This window comes from Poromitra crassiceps (assembly GCF_964638095.1).
Source record: "Poromitra crassiceps genome assembly, chromosome: 4".
NCBI lineage: Eukaryota > Metazoa > Chordata > Actinopteri > Beryciformes > Melamphaidae > Poromitra > Poromitra crassiceps.
In genome coordinates this window covers 26,711,367-26,726,182 of record NC_139626.1, presented here as the reverse complement: position 1 = coordinate 26,726,182, position 14,816 = coordinate 26,711,367, and the positions used below count along the sequence as shown (strand labels likewise).

The following is a 14,816-nucleotide window of genomic DNA, read 5'->3' as shown; positions in this document are numbered from 1 at the left end:
TGTGTGTGTGTGTGTGTGTGTGTGTGTGTGTGTGTGTGTGTGTGTGTGTGGATTGTTCTAGCTCGTTTGTGTTTTCTTTTTCCTCCTCCACCTCCCTCCTCTCAGGGTCAGGTAGCAGGCGTAACACACTTACACACACACACACACTTACACACACCCTCTATCTCTCTAACACACACACACACACATACACACTCCCACAGCCTCAACAGAGACACACACACGCACACACACACCCATGCTTCACTCCCTCCCCAGAGCCTGGGCGGTTGGGTGAAGACAGCAGCATGGGCAGCGAGGAGCTGTGAGGATGGAGAAGAGAGTGTGTGTGATCCAGACTGACTTCCACCAGTACAGACCCACCATCGCCATCCACAGCAAGCCACTGACACACGTAAGAAGCCTACCTCACTCGCTCTCTCTCTCTCTCTCTCTCTCCCACTCTCCTTTTCTCTCTCCATTCCTGCATGCCACTGTCGGTCTCTCCCTCGATCCCACTGTAATACCCTTCTCTCTCTCTTTCTCTCTCCTCTCTTCTCTCTTTCTCTCCTCTCTCTCTCTCTCTCTCTCTCTCTCCTCTCTTCTGTCTCTCTCTATATCAATACACACTTCCAGCATGTTGCATTGATGGGTACCATGCCCCCCCCACCCTAGAAAAGAGGAGGTCTCTCTTCGCTCAAGAGGGGGCATCAGAGGGTCTAGTGTGGTTGTGTGTGTGTGTGTGTGTGTGTGTGTGTGTGTGTGTGTGTGTGTGTGTGTGTGTGTGTGTGTGTGTGTGTGTGTGTGTGTGTGTGTGTGTGTGTGTGTGCTCCTGTTAAAATCCTTGTAGCCTACTTGTGTTTTTGTTTTGTTTTGCAGTTGTCTTGTGTTTTTGGTTGAAATAGAATTCCTAGAGTTCCAGCTTTTGCTGTAATTCCGTTTTATAGGGTTGACAAGAGGCACCACTCATTTGTGCTGGACATGTCTCTCTCTCCCCCCTGCTCTCTCTCTTTCTCTCTCTCTCTCTCTCTCACACACACACACACACGCACGTGCACACACACACACGTGCGCACACACACACACACACACACACACAAACATACACACACACACACACACACACACACACAAAACAGAGGAATGCAAACACAGCCGACCTATCAGGCAGGCTGAGAACAGAGATTTGAGAGATAAGAGTAGAGATAAGAGAGAAAGATTGGCAGTACATCTCTATCTCAATCCAGTCGCCAGAATTAAACCAGGAATATGTCGAATATCAGCGTACATTTGAAGCATTGGCAAAATACGTTTCTAAAACATAGAATTTTACATTTCTGCAAACCTACAATCTCACTGTAAATTTGAAACAAAAAACCTCACTGCCTTTGCAATGTTAAATGCAAATAAAACAAGTTGGCTGTAGGCAAGTAAAACAGCTTGGTTATGGTTATGGTTACTTGGTTATGGTTATGTTACTGTTTGGGTTAGGCTGAAATAACCAATATGTTCAATGTGACTCATGGTCGAAATGTACACTTTGGAAACACTGTTATGACTGGCAAGCAGTAGGAAGTAGGAACGCGGAAGTATAACGATAGTTCCAGCACGTTAGTTCCAGCACGTTAGTTCCAGCACGTTAGTTCTGGCTATGTATTTTCTTCAGAAATGAGTGTCTGGTAATTTTGGATGATTTCATAGCATGGTGACTCCACGAGTCACAACATGTACATAAGAGTGTTTTGGCTCTATTGGAATGTGTATTTTTGGGGACTGAACGGGGGTAGGCTGCTGTACCGTTGACTACCATTGTAGTGCTAAGCTAACTAGCCACCCACCCCCCACGTGTCCGCAACCCAAATTGGGTCCCGACCGACCCATAGTTTGGGAAACACTGATCTAGAGAATAAACAATGGTTCTCTATTGCAAGGTTGATAATTTTGTTCATTAGCAAAACCTTTTAGCCTTTTAGCAAAGCCTTTTAGACAAAATAAAAACAATTAACAAAACATAACATTGTGATTTTGTTGCAAAAGTACATCCATGTACTGTATTAACCTCACTCAATTATCTATTAGCAGCATACAGTAGCCTACAGCATCAGCATTGATTGGATGACATTAGTAGACATTTCCTTAACTAGGCATCTCGCGCTTGATTCCTAGGCTCCCCCGCTGCGCGGCCTCGACCGCCCTGCAGCTCGCCGAGCTGGCCCTGCAGCTCGCATGCGCAGCTGGCATCTGGCCTCGCCCGCAGCTCAGCTGCATGCCCAGCGCACAATTGCTCAACTTTGCATTACTGATGACATCACTCAGTGAGTTGAGTCCAAATATCAGTCTATCCCAACTATCTTTCAGGTGATGATGAATGGTTGTGTGACAGCGAGCAGCTTCACTGCAGACCATGATGGCACTTACAGGTCTTCTCTCTCTATTTTCTCACTCACCCACTCACATGCACTCACACACACCTACAGATCTGTCCTCTAGTGCTGCCTGCACAGGTGTGTCTTCTCTCCTCTAGTGCTGCCTGCACAGGTGTGTCTTCTCTCCTCTAGTGCTGCCTGCACAGGTGTGTCTTCTCTCCTCTAGTGCTGCCTGCACAGGGGTGTCTTCTCTCCTCTAGTGCTGCCTGCACAGGTGTGTCTTCTCTCCTCTAGTGCTGCCTGCACAGGTGTGTCTTCTCTCCTCTAGTGCTGCCTGCACAGGTGTGTCTTCTCTCCTCTAGTGCTGCCTGCACAGGTGTGTCTTCTCTCCTCTAGTGCTGCCTGCACAGGTGTGTCTTCTCTCCTCTAGTGCTGCCGGCACAGGTGTGTCTTCTCTCCTCTAGTGCTGCCTGCACAGGTGTGTCTTCTCTCCTCTAGTGCTGCCTGCACAGGTGTGTCTTCTCTCCTCTAGTGCTGCCTGCACAGGTGTGTCTTCTCTCCTCTAGTGCTGCCGGCACAGGTGTGTCTGCCAACAAAGACATCAAAAGCTGTGATGATTTCCCCCTTTGATGATACTGCATGATACTGCATGTTGCATACTGCATTGTTACACACTTCAGAGATTATCGATGATATTAGTCAAAGATAATTTCCTTTTAGAATGTCATTATTTTCTCACTTATTAGGCTTCATTGATAATGTTTAGTATTACAGTTGTAGTACTGCAGGTTTACAGCTAGGGGGAGCTCGAAGGAATGTATTGACATCCTACTTCCAGGGGTAAAGGTGAAATGGCGTCCACAAAAGAGATTAAAGGAAGATGAGAAAGGACGCATGAGAGACTGATTGAAGCATGGCGATGACAAACTGCAAGGCAAAGCAGTCAGCTAGCGGGTGAGAGCACGGAGAATGGTGGACTCACGTTTGGAGCTGCTGTTTGCTGAGAGCGGCTGGTTGTGTGTGTGAACATTGGGAATACATCGGAGATTAAAGGAACATGCCAACATTTTGGGAAATTTCGCCTATTTTCCGACTCACGAGAAGATAGATACCATTTTCTTCTGTGTGCACTGTGCATTAGAAAAGTAGCAACGCGATGTGCTAGTTAGCTTAGCACAATGAATGGTAGTCGATATGGTATAGCAGCATACCCCCATTCAGTCACCAAAAATACACATTCCAACAGTGTCAAAACGCTCATATGTACATGTTGTGGCTCGTGTACTCGCCACGCTATGAAATAACAATCCAAAATTATGAGACTGTAATTTTCGAAGCAAATAGGCAGAACTAACGTTACTTCCGTCAATCCTCTACTGTTGCGTCGACTATGTATTTGCTTCGGACTTGCTGTTGTGTGATTCAACAGTCTGATATTTGGCCTCGTATCATAAAACTATAGTTTTCTTCCAAATGCTACTGATGTTTTAATTGTATTTAGTATAACATTTTAGTGCCGGCTTTTTCCTAGAGCACAGAACGTAAACATGCAGTTAAGCAATGTCAAACGTAATCGCCTGATGCCGGCAACATCATCATCATTAGGGGACGGTTAATTAACGTTACATAAATACCGATAGCAATACAGTTCGTCGAAGAGCTTATTGATACTCCGGTACTGACCAATCAGGAACCGGTACCAATTTAGTACCGGTCCTCATTACCCATGCCTAGTTACTAGTTACTAAGCACAAGCCACAGTGAATACTTCCATAGACCTGGACACTGATGGATGTTCCATAACAAGCTATTGGACCTTATCATCATCATCATCAGTCACTGTGTGAGAATGGGATTCTCATACATCTACCGAACTGGAAAACAGGCAAAGCTGGTACTGTCCAAGCTCAGACCAACGTCGTGGAACTACAGACGGTAGCACAGCATGCCGCAGGTCCAGCGCCCACACCAGGACAGCTAGCGGGTGATCAAGACAAGAAGATTGTGAGTTAATAAATTAATAAACTGTTATTTTTAACCCGTGCCTAGACAGAGATAACTTGCCAACATAACACATAAGTCAGTAAGAAACACTCAGGTCAACACTAGGGAAAGAGATTGTATTGTTACAGTTGAGGGGATCGAGGCCACGCTGAAGCTACACTGAAGCCACGCAGTTTCATTTCGGCGTCCTTGTTAACAGGCGAGACCATTCACACCAGCTGCACGCGTGCCATGCTCAAGCCACCCTCAAGCCATGCTGAGGCGATCGTTCAGGATTCTGTTCTATTTTCCAAGTGTGAAGCGTGAAGCTACCAGGCATGAAGTAAATGCACGTTGTGGGCGGGGGCAAGGCGCGGCGAGCGAGGCGCTGAGGAAAAGAGTGGGATTCTTGTGGGACCAGTTCAACGTGACAATCAGCTTCTGTTAAGCGTCGCTTCAGCTCTGCTTCTGTTAAGCGCCTGGTGTGAACAAAGGCTAACAGGAAGCCGGCTGGGCCTTTTTTTAAGAGTCATCATCACACAAGAGGCTTCGAGCTGTATCATCTTGTAATCAATTTGGTGATTCCTGGTGATTTCTAGATTATGCTATGTTTGGGTCGGTCAAACAGCCACAGTTAATGGTGGCTGTGTATTCTTGGGATCTGATGTCCAAACTATGAGGCCATTTCCACCTGGCATTAACATGCGTTTTCTGCGATCAGATTGCAATCAGATTGTACTTGACCACATTAACCTGATTCCATTTACACCTGGCATTAACATGTGTTTTCATCAGATTGCAATCTGATGGCAGAAATGTTTGTCCTCTCAATCCGCATAAAGTTGCTGTATCCAGATTGAGAGGACACATTGCATTTACACTTGTGTTCAATGTGTACACCATGCATCCCTGACCACCTCCGGAGGTGGTTTGGCCGATCAGATTGCAATCCTTCTTCAATGCGTTTTGGGGGTGTTTAGACCTGTACTTTCAAGTGATAAAACACAATCTGATTGCAATCTGATCACAGAAAACGCATGTTAGCGCCAGGTGTAAATGGCCTCTATGTCAGGCCTTTCAATTAGCCCTTCATCAATGTCACAATAACTGGCACTTAAGAGGAAATAACCCCTCCGCTGCTTTTACAACTCAATCGTCATTGATATGATTTGTGCGCTAGCATTGTTGCACTTGACCTGGCTGCAGCCAGTCTTCCACATCAGATGACTGCAGTGAGTTGTGACGTGCTTGACTGATCAAAGGCTGGCTGTGCGTTCCTCCGTGACCCGGACCCAGGGTTCATCCAGAGGCCGGGCTGTGGACCGCCTCACCCTGCCCGGCCTGCGCTCCATTCACCTGGAAGCCTTTGGCACACTGCACTTTTAGCTGTGCAAACATTGCTGTTCTGACTGGAGGCAGCAGTGGTGGGTAGAGTACTAGTAAGTACAATCACTCCCATCAAAAATGACTCAAGTAAAAGTGAAAATTACTATTTGAGAATCTGTTCAAGTAAAAGTAAAAAAAAAAAAAAAAAGTGAGTTCAAGTGATTTTCCATTTTAATATATTTTTAGGGTGTGGGGGGCAGTGCAAAATAATGGGGGAGACAATAAAAAAACAGCACTTGATCTGTATATATACTGTATATTAGATTTTAGATTAGATTAGATGATTTTATTTGGTCTCCCTTAGGAGAAACTTGTCTTGGAGGACAAGCCCATGCTGCAACAGACCAAACAACAATACAAACATAGTGCAAGAAGACATCATGTGAACATAGTGAACAACACCATGGGCAGCACCACACACACACGCACGCACACGCACGCACACACACACACAAACACACACACACACACACACACACACACCACCACCATGGGCAGCAGCACATCTATTTTTGACGTTTTGCTTCCACCGCTGGTCATCTGCCCCCACCCACACCTGGTCGTCATAGCGACCGCATATCTGCCCTCCGCCCATATTCCGAAGTAGGCTATAACATATAACGTTACAATTAAATCCATACACAGAACTTTTAAACTGTTTATGAAATACTGGTGCCTCTAAATGACCTACAGTGTACATGGGCAAATGTGACAATCGGCCAGGAGAATGGATATCACTTCGTTGTTAGTCAAACTCACATGCATGCGCTGCGCGAGGGACGGGCACGAGGAACGGGGGTTGCGCTACAGAGTGAAGCCTCTACCCCGGCGGCCTCTCACCAGGCAAGACCGCGGCTTCACCAAAGCCCCGCCTGCGGCCTAGCGGAGCCGACGCTGCACACAGGCACAGCTACAAAGGGCTTCCTGAGGAGCGGATTTTTTTTCTCTCAAAACAATTGAAAACCACCGTCATGTTAAGCTGAGTAAGGAGATCGCTTTTATTTCACCAGAGCCGAAGGCAGCAACACAAAAGACTGATGGAAATAACAGAAGAGAAGGTAATCCCCACTAAACTGGTATCCAGCATTGACAGTAGATAGAGTAGACACGATTCTGCCTGACCAATCAGTCGTCTGCAGTGTTTTCACGTCACCGTATGGTACCGGGTCCACAGCGCTAGAACTTCAACAAAGCAGGGACCAAAACTAGCACGACTCAACCCGGTCTGGCCAGGTTTTTGATCGGTGGAATGAGACAAAAAAGCAAGATGAGCTGGGCGGGGCCGCGCTGATACCAGCGGTGGAAATGGGCCAAAAGTAGACAGGTGTACTTAAGTCATAAGTAGATTACTGGCTCAAAAATAGACTTGAGTAGGACTACAGTTTAAACAAGCACAAACCTTTAAAGTCGAGCTGAAATGAAAAAAGGACTTTCTCACTATTTTAGAAGACATCCCTGCGCACACGCGCACTCACACACACACACACACACACACACACACACACACACACACACACACACACACACACACACACACACACACACACGTCATAGAGTTGACAATGTATGCCAAAAAATAAAATCGCAAATTCCAATTTCTTTGGTTTTTCACATCAAAATTCAACCATGTTGTCTTCATTCATAATGAAATCTACAGTGTGCTTACGTCAGCATGTACTATGTAAGGGATAATGTATACTGAGCCGGTGATTACTGTGGAAATAATGACCGACAGGTGAATGATTTAGCCCGACGCGCAGCGGAGGGCTTAATATTCACCTGAAGGTCATTATTTCCAGTAATCACCGGCTCAGTATACATTATCCCGCTTAGAACACGGCCTACAACTAAATCATTCAATAATCTGACAAAAATAATTATTCAAATAGATTTTTTAATAGCGTTTTCAACACAAAGCGGTTTTTTCTTTTTTTTTTTTTTTTTTTTACCTTTATTTATACAGGGGGAGTCTCACTGAGAGCAATGCTCTCTTTTTCAGGAGTGCCCTGTTCACATTCACACACACATTCATACCTGGAAGCTGACCAGTACAACCACAGTCTGATCTGCTGGCCACTGAGCAGCAGGGTTTCATTCGTAATTGGCACACAAGACACCACAGCTGCAACTGGTTGGCCTAATTAGTAGCGTCTGCGGACAAAATGCTCTTACCAACTGATTAATCCAGGTGTGGCCAGGGCCGGCCCTAGCCATCTGGGGGCCCTAAGCAGGATATGGATCAGGGGCCCCCTCCCAGGGGCGGGGGTTTGGGGGCATCCGCGCTGGAAGTACTTTTAAGTAGGGGGTGCTGTAAGGAGGGGACTCTCGGTGCTGAAGAAATTTTGACGTTTTTGGACTTTTAGCCATATTTAGAAGAATATTTAAAACAAACAAACATGACAATGACGCTCGTTTGTAGCCCTATCAGTGTCAAGCAAGCGTGTAGAACCCAGCAGCCATAGGGGTTGCCAGGTCAGTTAAACCAGGGGTTCCCAACCTTTTTTGTGCCAAGGACCGGTAGATACATGCAGGACCGGTTGTCAATTTTAATGGTTTTAGTTACATATATATTTACTCACCAGGTGGCGACAAAAGGTAAATATCAGCCTTTTGTGTTGTATGTAGCCTACAGTATTTATGTTTTTGTTTAAACTACAAACATAAATAAACGTCAACCTATGTTTTAACTACCACACACAGCCTATAATATTATAGCCTATGTTTATTTAAAACAGCCGCTGGCATGTATGCAGCCGCTTGGTTCGCATTATGGGCGGGCCGGCCCTGGGTGTGGCAGAGCAGCGGTCGGTTGTCGAGAAATAATGACCGGTGAATATTGTTGATTGACCAATCAGAATCGAGTATTCGAGAGAGCCGTGTTCTAACAAATTTTAACCAATAATATAATGACATGACAGCTGTCAATCCATGTGTCAATCAACTGTCATTCCCCGGCAACTGTGCGGTGACACAGAGCTAACGTTAACTAGCTGATTTTTGTGCGGGGGGGCAGGGAGGCACAAACATGCACTGCCTCATTCCCAGAACGTAGTAGTCATCCTCTCCCTCGTCTCCGCCTCCTGTAGCTGGAGAGGGGTACTACGCCTGCCTGCTCCGATAGCAGGGGGAGATGAACGGGGCAGTAGTCTTCAACAACTGAATAACATGAGACTACCCCAGCATGCTCTGGGGTAGATGTGTTTGTTAATGTGCTTTGGGAGGTTAGTTAAAGGACTTCCTGTTTCTATACGCGTGATGTTAGTTATCTGCAAGGTTATGTGTCGACTAATAGTGCTGTTCTTCATGCTAATTACATAGCTTAATGTTGAAATGTTACTTAGCACCATGGGTGAGTCGGGTGTGCAGTTCAGTGACCCCCTCTGAGATGCTGTGTGTGGGTGAGTGTATTCTAATGCAATAAACGGTATTTCCTGTAGTCTTGCGTTGTATGGGGCACAGCATCTGCTACTAAAACGGAGATCATCTCTTTCTGCCTGTTGTTGCCACTGCTAACACTTAGCTTGTTGCAATATTTTCCTAATTTTTGATTGGGTGGGCAAGACTCATGTTTGGGTGTGCTTAGCCCACCCCTGCTCAAAGCTATAATCGGCCTGGCTTGTAATGTTGATTCATAAAGCGCTCAAGGCTGCATATGGAGGATATGACTTACTATTGAGGATATAGCCAACCTCCCACAGGTATGAATGGGATTTGAGATGATGTACAGCTGTTCAAATAAACTTAGAGGAATGGAGATCCGGGACTAATGTCCCAGTTCCCTCCACAGTGAGGAGCAATGTCAGGAATGGGGAAAATGGGGTGATTTGGGGAACTAGACCTACTTATACATCGTCTGGAAAAACGATGAAAAAAGTCTCCTGTCTCCAGAAACCGTCTCCAAATCGGATGGAAAGCTGGAGAGTTTGTTCTAGTGGGAGAAGTGAAGTGTGTAAATCAGGGATCTGCAGCCGTGTGTGTCTGTGTTGAGGGTTCACTCTGCAGGTTTGATTGGACAAACATTACAGGTACTTCAAGTCAAAACATGAACACTGTACCTCACATTCATCCTGCATGGGGACAAAGAGGGCATTTCACCTGGGTTAGTTGGTGCCTTCACAACAATAACGCTGGCTTAGGAGTTTGAGCTCTGTGATCATGCCAAAGGTGAACCATTGATGTGTCATATTTCTCTTCCCGCGGTGTTTGGCGTCAGTGTGCAGGCTGCTGAGTGTGATGACAGGCCTGTCTTAAATTGGCCCATCTCATCTCTTTATCGAGTTTTAAACAAAAAAATGCTGAAATACTCACCGCTGCTCCTGCCATGACGCATAGTTTGTTACTTTCAGTTGTGTCTTTTAGTACTTTCCGCACTGATGTTTTGCCACTTTTTAGATTTTTAATTTGTTTTTATCGTTCTCCTGTTTGAGTAGATCGTATTCTTAGTCTGTACTTATGTTTGTCTCGTTTGTTTTTACTTGTAATTGTATGTATTTGCTGATGATGTTGTTGCCTCTTGGCCAGGTCACCCTTGTAAAAGAGATCTTGTGTCTCAATGGGTCTTATCTGGTTAAATAAAGGTTAAATATAAAGAAATATTGACAGGTCAATATATTGCTTTTAAACTGACTGTAGGCGAAGGAAGTTCAGCTGTGTCAGCAAGGAGAAGATCCTTGTGGCGCTTAAAAGACATCCTAAATCTTATTTGGACAACATGGCAATTACCGGCAGACACTTAATGATGTGATGATGCCATATAGCCCTGTGTCATTTCCCTGTGTCATTTCTTCTTCATCTGTACCGTCAGTTTGGAAAAGAGAGAGAGAGAGAGAGAGAGAGAGAGAGAGAGGGAGAGAGGGAGGTAAACTCACTGTTGGGGTTCAGAGAGCTGAGCTAATGACAGCTCTTTTCCAATGGCAGAGATACCAGTGCTCAAGCAGCAACAGGTTTTTCTGTGTGTGTGTGTGTGTGTGTGTGTGTGTGTGTGTGTGTGTGTGTGTGTGTGTGTGTGTGTGTGTGTGTGTGTGTGTGTGTGTGTGTGTGTGTGTGTGTGCGTGCGTGCGTGTGCGTGTTTATGTGTGTGTGTGTGTGTGTCTTCCGCCTGTCTTTCTGTGATATAGCTTTCCCTTTTCAGAACCTTGTCTTTTCAGAAGTCGCTGTGGAAAAAATCCGCTCACATCTGTTTTTCCAGCCAAGGAAACTACAAATGTATGCTTTGGTAGCAAAGCCAAAATGACTTGTAGCATCTTGTTAGGTTTACAGAGAAAATGAGAGATTGATTGAGTCTGGCGTGCAGCGGAAGGCGGTGTAGACTATTTGCTCTCTGCGAGCCACATTAGTCGTTTTGGACAATGCATTTAGGTGAAGGGCACGGAGCGAGAGAACCTTTGGCTGTGTCCAATACATGAAATTGGGGTGTTTATGGCCTTTAGAAGGCCGCGTCCCAGAATTAAATACAGGCACAGAGGCACCGGTGACCTCGTTCAGTCAGCTGTTACCACAAAACCAAATCATAGTATTTCTGTGTCCTGTACACGTGACTCAGAATCACTTAGTAACTCAGTAACAGTTAAGCTGTGTCCTGTAGGCCTACACGTGACTCAGAATCACTTAGTAACTCAGTAACAGTTAAGCATTATGCACTGTTTGTATCCACTCAAAGTCATTGAAATGCAAGCGAGGTTCTTGAACATCTTGGGGAGAAATGATTGTGAGAAAAGGCAGGAGACGTTATGTTGAACTGAATTCCACTGTAAACCTGTAAACCCAGCCTTGGTTTATGTCATGGTGCATGCAGAATAGGTAGTGTGGTGTTTACATGGGTCTGTTAGGGGGGTGCTCTGTTGACAGAGGTCTGTTTAGCCAGTGGATCTGCTTGGTTGTGGTCTGGTTGGGTGGTGAGAAGGAGTAGATCTGCTTGGTTGTGGTCTGCATCCTTCACATCGCTGTCTGCCTCAACTCAACTAAACAGCATGGCTGAACTCTGCCCCCTGATCGTTAGTCTTCTGTACCAGCTAGTGATCAGACTTGGGTGAAGTAGGCCTACATGAGACCATACAACGTTGTGTATGGTCTCGATAACGGAATAAAACCTTGAAAGGACATTCATTGCGTGCTGGCGTCCCTTCTTGATTTGACTGTTACATTGTGTGCCACCACGTTGGATTTGGCGGGAAATCTGCTGTATTGCTTTATGGAACAAAACAGCAAGAGGCCGCTGTTCTTCCAGAGCAAATCGAGCTAAAGTTTTAGAGTTTCTGGTAATGGGCGCCGATGGTGGAAGGAGTGGAATGCCAATGGAAAAATCAGTTCCAAAGGTTTAGTCTCCTCAGTAAAGAGAAGGAGAAAACCTTTGACCAAAGAAGCAAGGAAGTAGCAACATTCTATCTATTTATGACAGGATGCAACCGGTTTTATAGGAAATGTGGTCTTAATTTAGCGAAACACACTAACAAAACCACTGGTACAGTATGAGATAGAGCGTACTAATACTTTCAACTATAACCTTAACTCATTTGTTTACTATATTATACCAATATTATAAAAGGGTCACTCACAGGTTCATGCTGTGCTGGGAATGGGCTGGATCTACCTGGCAGTGCTATGTTGTGTTGATATGTCATTTTCTTATTGTGAGCCATATTTCATCTATCTATCTATCTATCTATCTATCTATCTATCTATCTATCTATCTATCTATCTGTGTGGAATTATTAGATAGATTAGAAAGATATATCATATTATCAAAGGGAGGAAGTGGGCTCCGTCTCTGTTTGTTTAAATTCTTCTCCCACATTGTGATGTCACTGATGATGTCCCAATGTCTATGACATCATTACTGATGATGTCACAATGTCTATGACATCATCAGTGATGTCACTCGAGCAATTGTGATGTCATCAGCGATGCAAAGTTGTGCAATAGACCCTTTTCACGGGGGCCATTTTGTGTCGAAAAGGCAGAATAAACACAGGTGCGAGCAAAACACTAATGAGGGTTTCCACATTCCAATCATGGAAGTTTGAAACCCTCATTAGTGTTTTGCTTGCACCTGTGTTAATCCTGCCTTTTCGACACAAAATGGCCCCCATGAGAAGGGTCTATTGTGCGCTGCGCATGCCAATAGAGCAGGCAAGTTCACGCAGCGGGCGAGCTGCATATGCAAGCCCATGCAGCGGCCGAGCTGCAGGGCGGGCGAGATGAGCCCGCGCACAGATACAGATACACAACACATATACAGTCTATGCTGGGATATACATACACATAGCATCTTTACAGTATATGCTAGCGTACACGTGCACACATGACACATTTACTGTAGGACGTGTATGTGTGCATGTGTTTGTGTGTGCGTAAGGACGTCTGGTTAGAGCCCAAAGCATGTTGATGGAGGCAATAGTGTGTGTCAGGTTGTCCACGGGGTCTTAGACAGTGAATTTAGTGAAAATTTAAGTCCTTATCAAAAGCCATTAAAAAGTATTACATTTTGGAGCTATTTTTTCATTGTGAATAAATAGCCTATTTGTCCAAATAGTTTGGGTGCTAAAGGTTTGTGTGAATGTATCTATTTTGCTCCTTTATTGAGTGTGTTACTGTTATTACTTTTAATAAACCTTGCCTCTGGGTTCGTTACACAATGTATTGTCTTGAGCTGTTCCCTCCTGGCCAATCTGAATTATGTTGTATTGATACAAGGGTCCATAGAAGTCATTGCAAACTAAGACTTTAGTTTTTCTATTTCAAAAGTTTCACCAGTTTCAATTGCACACTTTACCCCAGAGAAGTTGGTGTCACACCAAGTCAAACTAAATGGGGGCTTTTGTTTTTTTTTGTTTTCTTTGTTCTTTCTTTTGTTCCCCCCAAAGTGCACAAATGAAACTGGTGACCACTGTAGGTGCTGATGTGAGGAAAGTGCCATTGACGTCTTAAAATAGATTGAAAATATCTTAAAATGGTATTGTGTGTGTGTGTGTGTGTGTGTGTGTGTGTGTGTGTGTGTGTGTGTGTGTGTGTGTGTGTGTGTGTGTGTGCGTGTGCGTGCGCGTGCGTGCAGGGCAAGAGCCAAACAAACTGTCAAATATTGCTCTGTCTCAGCAATTATTGGCAGTCTAGCAGTGTGGAGAAGGAGGTGCTATGTGTATCCATAAGTGCTCAGTATTAATTGACCCTGATATATTTGTTTCCCTGCTTATGAAATGTAATTTGTGGAACCAAATAAAGTATTTAAAATGTGTGTGTGTGTGTGTGTGTGAGAGAGAGAGAGAGAAAGAGTGGGTTGTGGATGGAGAGGAGAGGAGAGAAGGGAAAGAGGTGTGTGTGTGTGTGTGTGTGTGTGTGTGTGTGTGTGTGTGTGTGTGTGTGTGTGTGTGTGTGTGTGTGTGTGTGTGTGTGTGTGTGTGTGTGTGTGTGTGTGTGTGTGTGTGTGTGTGTGTGTGTTAGGGGGGCAGCTCAGACGCCAGACAGAAGTGAACAGAAGTGAGAGCCAGGCAGCACAGCCTGGCTGAAATATCAAGCTCTCTGTGGTGTGTGTGTGTGTGTGCGTGCGCGTTTCTCTACTCTCAGGCACAAGAGGCAGCAGGGATGAGGGAGAGAGAGGAGCTGAGGAGAGCCATGGAGCAGAGTGACCGACTCCTCTCCCAGGTCCGAGAGCTGGAGGAGCAGAACATTCTGCTCGCCCAGGAGAAGAATGAGGCTGCCGCTAAACACCGAGCCGTAAGTCTCTCTCCACGCTCCACTCTGCAGCTGCTCTCTTTCGAACTAGCTTCTCCTTCTCTCTCCCTCTCATTTGTTTCCATTTTCCTTTTGTTTCAACAACTTGATACTTTTAGAACTCACGTGATTCGTGACCAGGTCTGAATTTCTGCTCGATAAGGGATTTTCACCACCAAAACGTTGGATGGATGCTATGAAGTGGGTAATGATAGGGTACAGACGGATGAGGAGAGGAGTTGAGAGAGACAGATGCGGCCACCATGCAGTCAGTGTGCTCGAGCTTGTTTTAACGCTACTTCTCCTCTGTGGCTTTTTACTGCTGACCATTTTCCAGGTGGTGCTTTTTATTGAGAGAGCGAGTAGACTGTCACAGTGGCACCTCTCTGGCCCCGA

The 14,816-nt window shown here is 45.3% G+C and overlaps 1 protein-coding gene across 2 annotated transcripts in view; it reads left to right on the top strand.

Annotated features, from left to right (window-relative positions):
- Window positions 1–256: 256 nt before the first annotated feature.
- The window catches only part of LOC310775540 (uncharacterized protein), a 105,677-nt gene continuing 91,117 nt past the window's right edge, over window positions 257–14,816 (top strand). For both annotated transcript variants that reach the window (XM_083635708.1, XM_083635707.1), the window contains exons 1-2: window positions 257–394; window positions 14,274–14,423. In XM_083635708.1, coding sequence (XP_083491834.1) covers window positions 311–394; window positions 14,274–14,423 — 234 coding nt within the window. In that variant the 5' untranslated portion in view covers window positions 257–310. The remainder of the gene's footprint in view (window positions 395–14,273; window positions 14,424–14,816) is intronic.